Source organism: Vombatus ursinus, unplaced genomic scaffold (assembly GCF_900497805.2).
Source record: "Vombatus ursinus unplaced genomic scaffold, bare-nosed wombat genome assembly UNPS02014784.1, whole genome shotgun sequence".
Lineage (NCBI taxonomy): Eukaryota > Metazoa > Chordata > Mammalia > Diprotodontia > Vombatidae > Vombatus > Vombatus ursinus.
This window is the reverse complement of record NW_020954562.1, coordinates 17,447,570-17,466,273: the sequence shown is the minus strand read 5'-3', so window position 1 is coordinate 17,466,273 and position 18,704 is coordinate 17,447,570. Positions and strand designations below refer to the sequence as shown.

The following is an 18,704-nucleotide window of genomic DNA, read 5'->3' as shown; positions in this document are numbered from 1 at the left end:
AAGAAAGAAAGAAAGAAAGGAAGGAAGGAAGGAAGGAAAGAAGGAAAAAGAAAAGAAAAAAAGAAAATGACCTATTTGTACAAAAATATTTATTGCAGTTTTTTGTGGTGGCTAAGAATTGGAAATCGAAGGGATGCCCATCAATTGGGGAATGGCTAAACAAGCTGTGGTATCTGATTGTAATGGAGTATTATTGTGCTATAAGAAATGACAAGCAAGATGATTTCAGGAAAGCCTGGAAAGACTTACATGAACTGATGCAAAGTGAAATGGAGAGAACCAGGAGACTGTTATATGTAGTAGCAACAATATTGTTCAATGAAGAATTGTAAATGACTTAGCTATTCTCAGCAATACAATTATCCAAGACAATTTCAAAAGACTAATGATAAAGCATACTATCCACCTCCAGAGAAAGAACTGATATTGTTTGAATACAGACTGAAGCATGCTATTTTTCACTTTCATTTTTTCTTTTGAGTCTTCTAGTACAAAATGACAAATATGGAAATGTTTTACATGATTGCACATGTATAACATCTGATTACTTATCTCAGGGAGGGGGAAGGAGATAGAATTTGGAACTCAAAACTGAAAAAAGTTGTTTTAACATGTAATTGAGGGGAAATAAAATATATGAGAGAGAGAAAAATTTAGGTTACACAGAAACATTCTGTTTGGTCCATGAAAATTCAAATAAATATGGTTCTATAAATTTGCTGCCACAAAACTTGAGAGAATTAAATAATGGGTGAAAAGGTTATTTTGGAGAAAGTTTTTTTTAAATACATTTAGACATTGCAAAGTGTAGTTATTGCCTAGATTTGTACAATACTAAACACAAAATTCAGTCTCAGGAGTAAAGCGTGCATTTTACCATTGTGAGATCAAAATTAATATATTTTGGTTGGGGGGCAGGGAAGGGTTTATTAGGCATCTTTACATATTTGAAGGGCTGTTACTTTGAAGAAGGATTAGATTATTCTGCTTGACCCTAGGATACAAAACTAAAAGTACTGGGTAGACACTGAAATTTTAAGTTTGACCAACAATTTGGGCTATCTAAAAGTGGAATGGGCTGCACTGAGTAGTGATGGGTTCTCCCTCAATAAAGTCCTTTAAGCAAAGACTAGACAATCATATTTTTGGGAACATTGTAGAAAGGGTTTTGGCTATGTATGGTTTTCACTAGAAGACCTCTGACGGCCTTTTCAACTATGAAATTTTTTGATCAGTAGATTTCAATTCAGTCAATCTGAGAATTCAAAGACAAGAATTCAACAACCTCTGACCGCAAGGAGCTTATATTCTTTTAGAAGAGATGACATGTTCACATAAGGAAATTGATCAGGACACCCCTGATGGATTGATTTCCCCCAAAACCAAGTGATGGAATTATAGAAGATAAGGGATATGTAACAGAGACAATGAGGTATCAAGGTAAAAAAAATGAAGTGTAAAGAAGTATCTACACTTTGTTACCTCTTTACCAGGTGTGAAGGGGCTCTTCAGTTAAGTATGATGGAATTAGAGGGCAATGAGCTCTGAGTGGCTCATTGGCTGAGTGAAGGACTAGTCATTTCCCTGGTGTCCCTTTACAAAGTAAGACAATCTTTGGGGATAGCTGAGGCAAGAGACAATGGAGAAATGTGAGCTCCAGCAACTGAGAAGAAAGGCAGCTGTGGAAGAACAACCAGCCCTAGAGTGGGAATCATTCCTTCCTTCAAAGAAGTAGTAGAGGATTTCTCTCCCCTCCCCCAACCCCCATAAGTCATGGCATCTTGTAACGGAACAACTAGCCCAGTGGGAGATGCTGCTCCCAATAGTCACTGTCAATGGAAGGAGATGAAAAACAGACTCAGGGAGAAAAGCTGTTACATGATCAGTAGATATTGCATCTAAGGGAAACAGTATGAGGACTCCACCAGGAAGGAATGGACATCAGAGTCCTGAAATGCCAAAGGTATGAGTTGCTTGGGTCACATGTGTTCCGTATATGTCTGTCTACTATGTGTATGCTGCCTCTTCTCTTCCCATTGATGCTATTTGTAGTTATGTGAGAATGCCAAGGTATAGGCGTGGAGGGGTGGTAGTGGAAGGTGGAGTATGGGGGTGAAGGGGTGGTAGTGGGAGGTGGAGTGTTATTAATATTGTTCTTTGGATGCCATCCAGTAAGTGCCTTTGTTTTGACCAATTTGTATAGCCTATTATTAAAGGCAAGCACAACAAAGGGGGTTCAGATGTTTATCTCAGTTGAACCTTGAACATAGGGGTAATCAGCCCCTTGAGGATAAAACCTGGAAGCTGGGGGGGGCGTGTAACCCTAGAAGGCATACTATATGTAACACTGCTTGCCCTTGTCCTCACTGCTTGAAGTCCAGATATTATATTGTACACCACCCCCAAGAGATTAGGGGGTGTCTAGGCTCTCTGCAAAATGGCTCCAGCCCTCACTGAAGATATTCCCCAAGTCCCCTGCACCCTAATTCCATTTAACCACCTAACAGCCAGATTAGCTTCTACAAAGAAATACAGAGGTAAAATCACAAACACATAAACTTACTGTCCTAAAGTGAAGCTTAATTCCCTCTTCTCCCTTGCGTCACCTCAGTCTCTGAGTAGGGGAAACAGGATTAGATTCATTAGATTCATTAGATTCAGCTCCTATAGAGCACAATCAATTTCAAGTCCAAAAACTGGTTCCTCAGGGCTTCTCCACCAGGCTAGCTGGCTTTAGTATCCCACCTGCAATCCTGGTTGTAAGGCTGCCCTGGCTCAAACTCCCAGGTCCACTAGAGATTACCACTGACACCTAAAACTGAGAAGGACAAATGAAAGAGAACAGAAATAAACATTCCCAGGCCCATATTTCAGAGCTGGGGTAAAAAAGAGGGGAGGAAGGTATCATATAGCCAGGTTCAGTTCAAGGTACTCATGCTATAAGTGAACTGTGATCTTCACCCTCTGGATGCAATAGGAAAGAGATTATAGGAAAGAGAAACTGTTCCAGTCTGCTAGTTTTGAAGATGCAGCCTCTTTGGCTGCACAACTAATCATAGGAAGTTTCTCCCACTCACACGGTAGGGGTGCTAGGGAATTAGGGTGTGTCCATGTTAGGCAATCTGGGCATGAGTCGAGATATATACCCAATGGGGGAGGGGGGAGTTGAGAGGAAAAAAAAGAAATTTACATGATAACTTTATTATATATTTTAAAGGAATATCAAGTTTGCAGTTTCATGTGCAATCATCTTTTCTTTATTATACTACATTATGGAAATGCTTGTTTTATTCCACAAATTAAAAATAAAATAAATTAATTTTTTAAAGTTGTATACAAAATAAATAAAGAATTGTTTAATTAGAAGAAGAAATTAGCAACTGAATAGAGTGACTAGGAAAAACTTCATGTAGATGATAGGTTTTGAGCTGAACTTTGAAAGACATTAGGCATTCGCAGAGGAAGAGGTAAAGAGAAGAATGTATCCTAGCAATAGGGATTGACTTGTCCAAAGGCTAGAAAATAGGGTGTTGTTTGTGAGGAATAATAGTCAAAAGTTCTGTTTCCAGGCTGTATGAAAAAAAGCAATGTATATTAAGTCTGGAAAGATGAGTGGGAGCTAATTGTGAAGTGCTTTAAATGCCAAGCAGAGGGGATTGTATTTGATCCTTGAGGTAATAGGAAACCTCTGAATTGTATAGAATAGCAGAGTGAAATGGTCTTACTGTTGAGGTCAGATTTGGGAGAGTGGTTCATGTGTGAAAGAATTCACTTAGATCTCTGTAGCCATTCATTGGGAGCTTTATTTAATGTGTAAGCAACATGGGTCTTCTTAGCAAGAAAGCTAAATAGGACCCTGATATTTGGGGGAGTTATATTTCAGAATGATGATGTAGTTTTAGAGGTTTTTATGGAGGTTAAAGATTAAAGACAGGACAGGTTGAGGGAGACAAAAGGAATTATGGTTTAAAGAAAGGGTAGAGGGACACAGGCTAAACATTAAAGACGGGGGAGCCCAGAATAAAGGAGCTTAGAAGATAAGGATAAGTTTTGCGGTATTTCAAGATAAAGGGAAGAGACTTCAGGATGCCCTCAAGTTACAGGATTTCCAAAGTACTAGAAAAGCAACCCTTAATATTCTTTTTAACCCTTAGGGCACCATTTGTATCCACATCAATACCTGTGCTTTAGTAATTATATGAAGGAAAGATTGGAGAGGGAACAGGTGGACCAGTTAGGAGGCTATTTTAATAGTCTAAGTGAGAGGGCCTAAATTGGGGTAGTTGGATTTGAGAGGTGTTTTCTGAAGTTAAAATCAACAAAATTTGGTAACTGTTTGAATATATGATGTGAGGGAGAGTGTGGATGACTCCATGGTTGCACTCATGAGTAACTGGAAAGATGGTTTTTACCTCCATTGTGTGATTTTTTTGAAAAAAAGATAGGTTTGTGAGTGGTCAGGAGTCACAAATAAATAATGGAATTTTATTATGTGCCCTTATATAGTGGTCTCCAATCTTTTCAAGTAAGAGGAACTCATAAATATCGTAGGCTCCCATGTGATAATAGTACTGTTTTTGTCTTTTGATGTAGAAAATATATGACAAAAAGCTACTGTGAGTTTGGTAGTGTTTTAAAATAAATTTATAGTTCATTATTCATAGCAGTATCAATATACATTTGAAAGATAGTGAATACACATATATGTGAGACATGCTATTTAATCATTCTACAGAAGATATGTTTGCTTGTCTATGAATTCATGTCTGAACATGAGGACCACTTATGATAACCCTATCCCTCCAAGTTTCCATAAGGACAGAGAGGCTGGAAACTGCTGTTCTAATGGATTTGTGTGTATATTAGAAAAATTAATAAATAAATAAATAAACTACAGAAGGAACTGCACATTTTGGAAAGATAGCATATTGATTAAGCATTAGCTGTTTGCCAGTATTTCCTTTCCCTTCTTCATCTCCCTCTGTCCACCTGGGGTTCCATGCCCTTACCAGTAGGGTGCTCTGCCCAAAAGAATGTAAATTTTGATGGCTGAAACCTCAAAAGATATCTTGGATATCTGGCTAGATTTCTTTCCCAATTTGCTCTGGCTCTCATTGATTGGCCAACAACAGGTCCCAGCCCAAGCACCACTTAGTGGTCACTATTTAGGCCCTGATGGCTCAGAATGAATGCAAATAGTAATTGTTTCTATTTTGCACAGAAACCTTGGGGGTCTTACCTCCCAGACTGATTTTTTTTTTAATTAGGTAAAAGGGGTCATTACTTGGCTCATTTCTTAATTAACCGTATTCACTGAATGTGGGTATTGCCTCAGTCAAAGTGAGAACTCAAAAAGACCTTAGCTTAAAAAGGCCAAGGCCTCCCACTGCGTTGGGGCCACCTCCAATCATCCTGATCTATATCTTGCCACTGGACCCAGGTGGCTCAGGAGGAGAGAGTGAGCCTGGTAACTTTGCACAGCCCCCCCTCACTTAAGTCCAATTCACTTGCAAGTCATGGCATCATCTTCCCGAAGTCCTCTAGGAGAACAAAGGACAAAGCAACACCTTCTAAACCTAAAGGTTATCACCACTGTCAGAGTTGCCATACACTGCCATAGTCCCTTGATGATGTGAGAGATGATCTCTCAGAAGTGAAGCCTCCTCAAAGGGTTAATAGTTCTTGTTAATAGTTCTCACAAAGGACAGCAATTAGGAGATCACTGGTCATTTGAAGAGAGATAAGGTCAGAAGCCAGATAGTGATTTAACTGTATTGTTGAAACACACTCCTTTCTGATCTTGTCAAAACCCCCCCACTCAGACCCTGTTCTTAAGCAAGTAGCAGAAAGAATAGAATAGCCCTACCCCCAACCCTTGCAAGACTTCCCACCTTTTCTTGTCTCCGGGCAAACTTGTCTTTGTTGCCTTTGTTCTCTGTTGCTGTGGAAGATTTCCGGGAATAGATTGTGCCCCCTGAAGCCTAGCCAGTGGGATAAATGGAAGGAGATTAGGGAGAAGGAACTCGAGTTAGGGTATAAATAAGTCTTGCCATTAGGGTGAAGAGGGGCGGTACCCTTTCTCATGAGAAAGCAATAAATTCCTTTCTGCTTTCAAGGTATCTAAGTCTTTGTTTTGAATTTGAGTAGTGGTCTCTGTCCCACACAATGATATTATATAACATTATTGGCTTTTTTACTGATCTAGGCTGATAACTGAGCAGCACTTGAAACAATAAAAGGATTTCTGTTTCTAGTTCAATACTCATAACTATCCCTTTTCATAAGTATTATTCTCCCAAAGAAGGCAGAGGAAAGGGTGAGAGGGTTTTTTTTTTTTTTAATACTTTTATTATGGTCAATTCTGGAACTTTGTATGTAGGCAGAATCAGATGTATTACACAGATCCAAAAATGATTTGAAATAGTACATGAAGTTTTCAAATCTACAAAAAGATTTAAGTAATGATAAAATATTTATACTATAATAAGCATTGTATACCATTTGATTTTTTCTTAACATTAAAAAATCCCTGTGTAGATATTTATTGAGTCATAGACTGGTTATAATCTCTATTGGTAGATGGAGTTTTCATATCATCAATGCCTTATGCTGATGAAATTGCAGATATTTCATACATTTGCTTGTATGCAATGCTATATTTTAGCTGACTTTGCTCTGATCTCGTAGTACAGTGGAAATCGTGCTGGCTTTGTAGCCTGTATCCAGATCTTGTCTCTACCTCTTAGTTGTGCGATCCCAAGCAGATCAGGACCTCAGTGTCCTAATGTTCAAGATAAGGATGATGGCCTGGCTGTTTTCTGAGGTCTGGTAGCTCTAAATTAGTAGTCATCTTCATTAATCATCACAAAACCAAAGTTAACTTAAATATTTCCCCAGTGTATTCACTTTGGTTTAGAGCTGGAAAGGACCTTAGAGATAAATCATGTAGTCCAATGCCCTCATTTTACAGATGAGGAAACTAATCACAAGGCTTTGAATATACATTGAAGTGCTTAAATACTTATATATGTACATGAGAACTGTTTGCACATTCCTGAGCATTCACACAATGTGGTATGACTACCGCCTCAAAGTTGACCTTAATCCTCTGAATCATCGCTGCTGAAGTAAGAGCTGTCACAGTATTCAGCCATGTAAAGGAATTTGTGAATAATCGGGTTCATCTTGGGTATCCAGTGTCTTGGTACCAGGTATGTTGAGAGGTTGAACAGATCTACAAATACTTTGTACCTGTCACTGGAAGCACATATACAGAGATTTTTGATATCAATATTAGAGGGTGTTACATCTCAAAACCTCTATGCTTATATGGAAGACCAATCAGTAAAGTAAGATTCTCCACCCAGGATGTCTAGTTTTAACCCAAGAATCTCCAATCTATGCACATAACATCCCATGATTGGCCAGATGCCTTCAGTTTATAGGCCTGCTAGAATGTTTGCTTGATCCTTTCCTGTTTTTTCTTAGTTCAGTGGTTAAGATAATGAGATAATGAGGTCTATTCAGGACATAAGGTTTCTCCAGGTCCCTTCCTCTAAGAGGTGGTAAAACAATTGATGAAATCATCCTTGAACAACATTGGTTAGAAATAGGGACTGAACCTATGATCTCATTGGTGTAGGGCAGGTTTCAAACTTACAGGTGCAAGCAGCCCACAAAAGATGAACCAGATTAAAACATAATTGGAAAATGTTTAACAAAATAAATAAAAATACAATATAGAATAGCTATATTAATTTGTAGTTTTCTAAATCAATATGCAGCTTGCAGGGTAGAGTTTAACACCACTGGTATAGGGAATTCCCTTTACCAAAACAGATCCATACCTTATTTGTGTTGGAGAATTGCCTAGTGCATTGTAAGGGTAAGTGACTTGCCCAGGGTCTCTTAACCAGTATCTCTCAAAGGCAAAATTCAAACCCTGGTCCTTCTGCCTCTTAGGCAAGTTCTCTATCCACTACCCCACAATGTCTCTTACTTGTTCCCTGGAAAATATTTCATAAAGCAGGACTGCAAAACATATGGCCCGTGAACTGCTTGCCACCAACCAAAAGGATTTCAGGTGGCTTGAAAAATGTAGGGTTGCCACTGCACACTCTCTCCTGTTTGTCACGTGACCCATGGCTACCAACCATCATCAGTCTATCCCTAGTCTAATCTATCTGTGGCCCAAAGAAGTTTACAAGTTGTGCAGGTCTATCATAAAGTATAATAATTTTGATGGTAGAGGTAAAATGCTATAAATACTGAAAAACAGCATGACTTTATCAGTACCTGGTATTTGAATAACAATTTCAACTTTGCAAAGAGTCTTCCCCACCCCACCCCCAACTTACCTGAGAACCCGTGTTTTTATAGGAGATGGCTTAAGTTCTACTCTGATTTATCCAGTCTACCCTTGAGGGGCCAGTTAGGCGGTCAAGCAAATAGAATGCTGAACTAAGTCAGGAAGACTAGTGTTTGAATACCACCTCATGCTTAACTAGGTGCAAATCACTTACCCTCCCTTAGACTCTGTTTTCTCATCTATAAAATGGAAATAATAGTACTCATAACCTTTAAATCATGGGATTCTGAGGATCAAATCAAAAATGTTTGCAAGGTCCTTTGCTAATTTTGAAGTGTTTTTTAAATGTCAACTCATGATTACTATATGTTTTGATTATCTAGTTCCCTTTGTCTTTGCAGTCTTTTAGAAATTTCACCACTTTTTTTTTTCCTTTTGGTCTGTTTCTTCTCTCACAACATGACTAATATGAAAATATCAGATTGCTTGACGTTTTGGGGGGAGGGGAGTGAGGGATGGAGAAAATTTGGAACTCAGTTTTTTTTAAATGTATGTTTAAAATTGTCTTTACATGTAGTTGGAAAAAATAAAATACTATAAAAAAGAAACTTTACCACTTGCAGCAGGGGCAAGGAAAACACATGAATCTTGATACAGTCCATTTAAGTACTTACTAGGAACTCTGATGAAAGACTGAGAAGGGATGTTTCAAAATGGCTAAGATGTCTTTAGGGGATTTTGTTTATTGTTCCATGAAAAAGTATTTATTAATCACCTCCTATGTGCTAGTTACTGTGCTAAGACTTGGAAATACATAGAGGCAGCTAGGAGGTGCAGTGGATAGAGCTCCAGCCTTGGAGTCAGGAGGACCTGCGTTCAAATACGACCTCAGACACATGATACTTACTAGCTGTGTGACCCTAGGCAAGTCACTTAACCCGATTGCCTCACCAAAAAAGGAAAAAAAAAAGACTTGGGGATACAAAGAAAGGCAAAAGACAAGAGTTCTAATAGGAGAAACATCATACAAACAACTACATACAAACATATAGATGGGATAAATTGGAGCTAATCAGTAGAGAGAAGGCATTAAGATTAAGGAGGATTGGGAAAGGCTTCTTGCCAAAGAGGGTAAAACTTTAAGTGAGACTTGAAGTAAGGTCAGGAAGCTAGGAGATGGAGGTGAGGAATCATTCTAGTATACTAGTCGTGCAAGATGGCTAGTGAAAATGGCTGGAATCAGAAGATGGATTGTCATGTGTCAGGAATAGCAAGGAGGCCAGTGTCACTGAATCACAGAGTTTGTTGGGAGTGGGGGGGTGGGTAAGGTGTAAGAAGTCTAAAAAGGTAGAAAGGTGACAGGTTATGGAGGGCTTTCAAAGCCAGAGAGGGGAATTTGTTTCTATCTTATCCATGAAGCAATAGGGAGCCGTTAGAGTTGACTGAATGGGCTTGGGGGAGAGTGACATGGTAAGCCATGTTTTAGGAAGACGAATTTGACTCCGAATCTCCATTGAACAGAATAATTAACATTTATGTTGCTCTTTAAGGTTTAATGAAGTACTTTCCTTACATTCAACCTGTGAGAGAGAGTACAGGTATCAGCATCTCCATTTTACAGATGAGGAAACTGAGGTTTTACATGAAACAGGATTTAAACCTAGGTCTTCTGACTCCAATTTCAACACTCTTTTCTCTACCACACATCACCTCTCAATGCCAACCTGTTCTCTAGTGCTTTGGAACAAACGAGAGGTGATTAACATGCTTTGTGTCAGTCTGGCATAGTAGATAGAGTGCTGACCTCAACCTAGAAGACTTTGGTCTGAATTTTTATTCTGATGAGTAATAGCTGCATTAATTCTGACCAAGTCATTTCATTTTAGGGTGCCAAGCAACCTCACAAAAATGTAAATTACAGTGCTAGTGCCCATCTGTAGTGGCAAAGCAATCTCTCTATAATAACAAGATCCCAGGTCTAACCTAAAAAGATGCATTTCTCCTTAAGACAATATTTTCCTTTTATAACTTTGCAGGCTATGTAATATGTATAAAAACAAGACAAAAGTCATTTCATTTTGTTGATTTTTCAGAACAAAAATACTATTTTTCAAAAGCATGAGAAAACATGTACTCTGCTCAGCCTGATGATTTTGGCCATCCCTTTCTAATTATATTAAGGGTCCCAGTAATGTAAGTGTTCAGCCAAGACGAGTAAAATACCTGGGAACAAACTCTTTCATATTCCCAGGGATAAAGAATGCTTTCTCCCCTACTACTACTTCTAGCCACAGTCCAGTGCCTGGCATATCACAAACATTTAATAAATGCTTATCAAATTGAATTGAATTGAATTAAAACCACCGTCACCCTCAGGATATCGAGGGAAGACCATTTATCAATTAGCAATCAATCCAAAAAAAAAAGTCCAAAACTAGAGGGAAAAGATATTTCATTTTCTTCCTGCATTTCTCCCTTTTCACTTCCAACTCAGTAACAGCCTCACAGCTTTCTATTTTTACCATTTTACCAATTTACCTCATCCAAGGCCCCAAATCATAAATATCCATTGCCTGGTTTTCTTGTCGTTATTTTGTTTTATTTCTGGCAAAAGTCTCTCTAGTGGCTTGTAATACTATGTTAACCAGGGGCCTGCATATAAAAGATCTTATGACCCATTTGCCCGTTATGATCCACTTGCCAGTGGAGAAGAACCAGGCTAAGTGCATTAGCATCAATCAATACTCAACATGAAGTGGCTTTTCTCACATACTTACCTCACTGTTGAGCGCAAATACTGGTAACCTGAGGATCCACCAGTACCAGCCTTACTTCCAAGCATTCTGTGCACCATACACACGTGATTATCTAGACAAACACACAATCTGAGGTCAGGGAGGACTTCCTCTACAGATAGTGGCAGTAGTTTGGCACATGTTTAATTGCCAGTCTACCCAATTCCGAAAGAGCCACAATGAAAAACACTATCCACCTCCAGAGAGAGAACTGATGAACTTGGGGTAAAAAGTGAAGTATAATTTTCTCACTTTCTTTACTTTTCTCAATTTTTTTGTGACATAGCTAATGTGGAAATATGTTTTGCATGATTTTACATGGATAATTGATATAATATTGCTTGCCTTCTCAGTGGGTGGAGGAAGGACTGTGGAAAGAGGGAGAGAATTTGAAATTCAATTTTTTTAATGTTTAAAATGAATAAATAAACATTTTTGATTTTTTTAAAAATTGCCAGTCTAGCAAAAGGTAACAAGTCATCACACAGCCTCATGTTTGTTAGGTGTCTATTTTAGGATAACCTGAAGGCACATCTTCCATTACACATACTTGCAAACCCACAGCTCCCTTGTTTTGTTTTGTTTTTTTTAGGTAATTGGGGTTAAGTGACTTGCCCAGGGTCACACAGCTAGTAAGTGTCAAAGTGTTTGGTCTGAGGCTGGATTTGAACTCAGGTACTCCTGATTTCAGGGCCAGTGCTCTATCCACTGCCCCACCCAGCTGCCCCAGCTCCCTTGTTTTGGCAAAATGCTTTTTTTCTCCCTCAGACATCTGGTGAGGTGTGAGTCAGTATGCCAATGCAACCAACAGGAGCAGGGTATTGTAAGATCCTGGAAGAAATGGCAACACAGGGGCAGCTAGGTGGCACAGTAGATAGAGAACCGGCATTGAATTCAGGAGGACCCGAGTTTAAATCCAGTCTCAGACCAAACACTTGACACTCACTAGCTGTGTGACCCTGGGCAAGTCACTTAACCCCAACTGCCTAAAAAGAAAAAGGAAAAGAAAAAGAAATGGCAACACAGCTACTTTAAGAAAAAAATAAACTTACATCTCCATTTGGTCATGAGGCTATCAATATCCATAAGAGAAGTTAGTAGTTGAAAGGGAACCTGGAATCTGGGCTCTTCCCTGCAGAAAAAGACAAGAAAAGACACACCATGCTCATAACTGAAGTGGACTCTATTTTCAAAGGATTTTAGAGTCTGCTATAAAGAATAGAGAGGTGACCTCAGACAGGTCCCACCATTGACGTGTATAAGCTATATGATCATGAGAAAGACATTTAACCTCTGTGTTCGAGGCAGCTCTTTAAATTTCAGAGAAGGTGCTGATCTGTATTGTTAGAGGGAGGTCCCTTCAGTAAAATCACTGGTCAGTCTCTTAACAGACATTACTCTATTATTGTAGTCTAAACCTGGCTGGAAAAAAAAAATTCCAAAACTGGAGGGAAAAGGTATTTGATTTTCTTCTACATTTTTCCCTTTTCACTTCCAACTCAATAACAGCCTCACCACATTCTACTTTTGCCCTATAATAACTTGTCTCATCCTACTCTGATGCTAACTTGGGCAGTTGCAGGGGAATGACAATATCTAGCATTTGGTGCCTTCTCTGGGAACAGAGTTGGGAGAATGAGACTATGAATAATTGTAACAATTCATATTTTTACGGTGCTTTGTAGTCTATATTGCATTTTCCACACAACAGGCCTGTGAGGTAGGTAAGTATTATCTCCAAGTAATAAGGGCAAGGAATTGCCTTTGTCCATAAGGCAATTAGGTGGCGAAGTGGATAGAGCAGTTAGCCTAGAGTCAGGAGTTCATATCTGGTCTCAGACTCTGGGTAAGTCACTCAACCTCAGTTTCCTCATCTGCAAAATAGGGATAATAATAACACCTACTTCCTAGGTTTGTTGTGGGGATCAAATAAGAGAATAATTGTAAAGTGTTTAGCACAGTGTCTGACACATAGTTGGTGTGATATAAATGTTAGTATTATTAATGAAGCTGTCTAGCGCAGCTTTGGTGCTTCTAACGCAGAGACAGAGGAATGAGTTTTTACTGAGGATTCCTCATTACATATGTGGAAGCATGTTAAAAACTTCATTTAATTGAATGAAAACTTTGTTCAACTGAAAAAATTAAGAAAAGATATTTATTCCAGCCCTTTCCATACTTTTCCCCTCAAGGTGGATAGAATGAATATTAAGGCCTTTCTTAAGGAAATGGATTAAAGCTGATAATCAAATTAAGTATTTTACTAGATAAAAATCATTGTCTCTCCACCCCCCCAAAGTGATTAGAGACAAGACCCGCCAGAGTCATTTTCTCCTTTTATGAAAGAAGGAAAGAAAGAAAGAAAGAAAGAAAGAAAGAAAGAAAGAAAGAAAGAAAGGAAGGAAGGAAGGAAGGAAGGAAGGAAGGAAGGAAGGAAGGAAGGAAGGAAGGAAGGAAGGAAGGAAGGAAGGAAAGAAGGAAGAAATTTGATTTACTAGTGTTTTTTACCCTCTCAGCTATAAAGTGTATCTTTTAATATGTGAGAGAACAAATACTAATGAAGCCTAGCTGAAAGTTACTCAATTTGTTAAACATTATTTAATAACAGTAAGCAATTTATAATTGATACCAGACCTACCACCTGCATTTTTTCAACTTTAGCTTTATGATCTAAGCTTTTTCCTTTTCTAAAGTCATCTTACCTATAAAAATATATCATCAATGCTCCCTGTAGAGCTTTGTATGACAGCCGTCTTTCACCTGCAAAATACATAGGAAGGTTTATATTGATGGCCTACCTTCCAAGATACTTATGTCAACCTTATGGCTGACTGTCCATCTTGTGCCTGTATTTAGCCTTAAACAGAGTTTATCATTATTCCCAAGCAACATCCTCCACCCTCCTAAAAAAAGACCAACGTGACTAGCATATGTCAGAGATATAACTTGAACTCAAGTCTACCTGAGTCTAAGCTTACACTTTACTCAACTTTTACTTGATGTCTCTCATAAATAAAAATAGTTGACATTTATAAAGTGCTTTACAAACAGCACTACTATCCCATTTTACAAAGGAGGACACTGAGTCTCAGAAACTTGACTAACTTCTCTATGATCTTAGTATGTGTTTGATTCAAACTCTTGCCTTTTTACTCTTAGCATTATACTTTGCTGCTTTCTGTAAGTAATTTACCCTTGTCTGTAGAGTTGAACCATCATTACTATGTTTCATAAGAGGACTGATCTCAGTAGTCTCCAGGAATGTTTACACTTGTCACAATACAGATTCTTTGTGATTTCCTTGGTTCAAAGAATTCCCTCTACCAATGGGTATTATCAAAAACTCTTCTGTAATTTGTGGTCTTAGAGAGTTGTCTGGGGCACTGAGAAGTTAGGTGACACAGAATTTGTCCAAGGTAGGACTCAGCTCAGCTCTCCACCAACTAAACCACAATGCCTCCCTGGGTACCTTTTTATAACCCGTATAATTTGACATATTTTTCAATTCCAAACTCAGGATCATCAGAGATTCCCTTTGCTTTATCTACTCATTTACTTAAAGCACATCGATAATGTCCCATTGGGCATAGGAGGCTCACCTTTCCTGAGAAGATGTTCATGCCGTTTCTCATCAAATAATGACATCAGTACCTCTTTTTGTTTTTGGAATTCAGCCAGCTGTTCATCTTTTTCCTCTGATTCTTCTTTAGCCTTAGAAGACAAGAAATAGTAGATGGTATAAGCAAGCAATCCAAAATGATTCTGACTTCTCCAGCATCCCTTTTTTTTGTTTATCCACTTTGTGCAAGGCAGCTAGGTGGCACAGTGGATAGAGCACTGGCCCTGAAGTCAGAAGGACCTGAGTTCAAATCTGGCCTCAGACCAAACACTTGACACTAGCCATGTGACCCTCGGCAAGTCACTTAATCCCAATTGCCTAAAAAAAAAAAATCCACTTTGTGAAATGGACTCTATCCTCTCTGTCTGTCTCCTTCAGCCAGCAAATGATTGGTGCTTTGGTTGTTGACTTTTTGCTTTCTTTTTGGGAGTTCACCTACTTGTTCTTTCTTTCCTCTATTTCCTCTCCTGCATTCCATACATGAAATGGCAAATAGGAACTTACTGTCTCTGAGAAGGGACCTATCATTGACATATTGATAATATATGAAAGTGATTTTTTTTGTATGAGCAGATAGCTCATTGTTGATAAGGATTCTTTGCTAAACATACCTACATAGTCCAGTGTAAGGATATTTTTAGTTATAAATGTTTATTAGCCCTGGCAAAGTGAAAAGAACACTGCCTATATAGAATTAGAATGTTTCAGATTTATTTTCAATTCTTCCACACACAAGATTTGTGACTATAAGCAAAATATTTCAGCTTTCTGGTTTTCTGAGTTTCTTACATCTCTAAAAAGAAAGGGCTGGTATAATAATGACTTCTAAGGTCCCTTCCAGCTCTAAAATGCTGTGATCTTCAAATGAATAAATGAAGGAAGGAAGGATGACAAAGGAATTCTAAGATAACTACCAAGATCAACAATGATCAAATTCATATTAATGAGTAGCTGGTAAAGAAAGTTCACTAATTGTACTTTGTAAAAACAAACTATACGATGATGCCTCACTGTACAGGTTAAAGAAAAAGATTTCATTCTAATTAACTGACTTCTCAATGGGACTGCATTGAGTGGTGGGAACCTTCATACATATATTGGTGTTAGATGGCTGGCAAAATTTTGTACTCCTACATCTAATTGTTCTGTGCACTTTCTACTTGCATATAATCAAATTTATAGTTAAATGTTAATAATGGGGGAAGCTACGTGGCACAGTGGATAGAGCATATGTCAGTGTGCTGGATATACAAAGTCAAAAACAAAGTAATCACTGCTGTCAAGGCACTTCCATGTTGTTGGGATGGGAGATGTGGTAGGGGTGAGCAAATGATATTTTAACTGTTCTTCAGACATCTAATCCTGCTTAAAAGCTTAGATGTATGAAGCACAGTTTAATAGGGTATTAAAGTATGCATATATTTTAATTGAATAGTTACTGAATATTTAATCATAATGGGACATTATTTTATTCATTACATTATTTATTTGAAGAAATTAGAACTTAACTTGTTTTTTTATTATTAACAAGTAAATTTTGTGTGAAAAATATCAATAATCTAAAGGGTAGAACAATTTTCAGCCCTATCTTCTTTGCTTTGGAAAAAAAAAAATTCTTTCCAACTAGATCCTGCTCCTTTGCATTTTCCATAAAGAAACAGAAGTGGAGTTTAAGGATTGGTGACCAATGGCAAGTCCTTTTAAAATTTTGATTTTTTTACCCCCTCCTTTATCCCTACCAACTGTAGCCACAGACTGAGTCATGGAAACAATGGTGGGGGGTGGGGCAGTGAGAGAGATGTTTAACTGATTTTTCCCTGACCTAGACAAAGCCATCCGAGTCTCCTGGGTAGGACAGATGGGGATTTCCAGAGGTTAGGAAGGAGAAGAGTCGGCAATGAGTCTGACCCCAACAGGAATTGAAATCTGACGAACAGAGATACCATCTAAGCAGACAAAGCAAGACCACAAAGACGGTCTAGAAGAACGTCCTGGAGGAGCCCCGGGAATTTGTTTTGATTGACTGTGCATATTTATTATGAGTGTTATTTTTCTTTTGTTTATTTGTTTGTTCAATGGGGAGGGAGTGCATAGAAAGGAGAGAAAATAAAAGCCTATTAATTCAAAAAAATTGGAAGTTTGGGAAAGTGAGTAGGGGAGAGAGAGAGAGAGAGAGAGAGAGAGAGAGAGAGAGAGAGAGAGAGCTGTGAAGTTTCTAAGTCATGGAAGCAGAGGATGAAATAAACATAGCTACAGAAGTGCTGATTGCAGCAATGGGGTTCCTCAGAGACTGGGAAAACCATCCCTGATGGAATCTAAATGCTGGGGAACTCCATCTTGGAGTACATGCTATTGACACATTAGGATGGGCCCAGCACACCCCATATTAAACACAGATACCTAAAAGAGATTCTTTACACAGGTTCAACTCCAAATGGAGTAAGATCAAATTAAACCAGGGATCATTAACCTGGTATTTGTGAACACACACACTCTCTCTCTCTCTCTCTCTCTCTCTCTCTCTCTCTCTCTCCCTCCCCATACACACACACACACACACACACACACACACACACACACACACACATTCACATCTCAGTAACACTAGTTTCCTTTGTAATTCTGTGTATTTTTATTTTATGTATTTAAAATTATTGTGAAAAGCATCCATTGACTTTACTAGACTGCCAAAAGGGTCCATGACATAAAAATAGTTAAGAACTCCTGAATTAAATTGCCTGTGTGAAGTACTAAAGTTTGAGGTCTTTGAGGAATGAGAGAATATAAAGGAAAAAAAAAACTATGAAAGATTCAAATGGAATGACCAGTTTTTCTTCTTATTCATGTCTTATGCTTTCAAAAAAACACAACAATACCTGAATCATTATGAATTCCTCTTCCAGGCCTTTTATGATATTCTTTTCCAATTTTCCCCAAAAATTAAATCCATCGGTTTCTAATCCTGGTGTTCTTTCTAGCCATGCCTCAAATAAAAGTGAATATCTTTGTAAGTACACAATAAAGATTATAAGTAACAACAATTTATTATCTAAAAACCTATAGTTGGATTTTTTTTTAATCTCTTTCACCTGACACCTACCTTGTCCACATTGAACCAGCCCTCCTTACAAATAATAACAACAGCAAAACCTGGTGAGACCGTAACTTTGTATGATAGTATATGTAATATTCTACATATATTACAGAGACCTGAAAAGTGTTTCATACTTTCTTCTTCTCCTGCCACTCCCATTCCCATTACTAACTTCATGCATTCTGCATTCCAGAAAAAAACAAAAACAAAAACAAAAAACAAGCTATCCTGAGTAATCCATATACTGTCTCTCACTGCTTTTCATTTGTTCCCCTGACTGTAATAAATGCCTGCCCCATCTCTATTTTTATAATCTTTTTCTTGCTTTTAAGTTCTGCTCATGCACACCATGAAATGTTTCCTGATTTCCCTCTGCTGAAACTGTGCACTCCCTCTTTCTATTTTTCTAAAACAGATTTCTCCTTTGTAACCTCTTTATAATACCCTCCACTGCATTATACTGTACTTGTTTGTGTTGAGGCAATAAATTCTGACCCTTCCTCAGTTTGTACAAATTCATTAAGTGTATGCACTTAATCATTTTAAAAATGCATATCCCTAGCACTTAACCTAGCACCTAGCCTTAAGGAGCTGGTTAATAATTACTTTTAATTAAACTCAATTTAAATAAATTTAATTCCAGAAAGAATATTACTTCATAATCCAGAATAAAAAACTTTGTTTTGTACCTTTATGAAATGTGCTGTCCTGAATAAATTAATTTGTGACCATTTACACATATTTAGTATGGTGTCCATCTCCACTATTTTTTCTAGTCATAATAATCAGTTTTTCATCTGGCACTGTTGTGAATCTAGACACACATCTGTGAGATGCTCATCTGGGCCTAAATCTGCACTTAGGATTATGGGATATTTTCTCTGTGCA

At 38.0% G+C, this 18,704-nt stretch overlaps 1 protein-coding gene across 1 annotated transcript in view; it reads right to left on the bottom strand.

Annotated features, from left to right (window-relative positions):
* Nucleotides 1–6,729: 6,729 nt before the first annotated feature.
* TDO2 (tryptophan 2,3-dioxygenase) overlaps nucleotides 6,730–18,704 on the bottom strand; it is a 28,951-nt gene continuing 16,976 nt past the window's right edge. The window contains exons 7-12 of the mRNA XM_027866857.1: nucleotides 17,599–17,706; nucleotides 14,703–14,814; nucleotides 13,806–13,863; nucleotides 12,156–12,235; nucleotides 11,086–11,176; nucleotides 6,730–7,257 (exon numbers count right to left, since the gene is read on the bottom strand). Coding sequence (XP_027722658.1) covers nucleotides 7,101–7,257; nucleotides 11,086–11,176; nucleotides 12,156–12,235; nucleotides 13,806–13,863; nucleotides 14,703–14,814; nucleotides 17,599–17,706 — 606 coding nt within the window. The 3' untranslated portion in view covers nucleotides 6,730–7,100. The remainder of the gene's footprint in view (nucleotides 7,258–11,085; nucleotides 11,177–12,155; nucleotides 12,236–13,805; nucleotides 13,864–14,702; nucleotides 14,815–17,598; nucleotides 17,707–18,704) is intronic.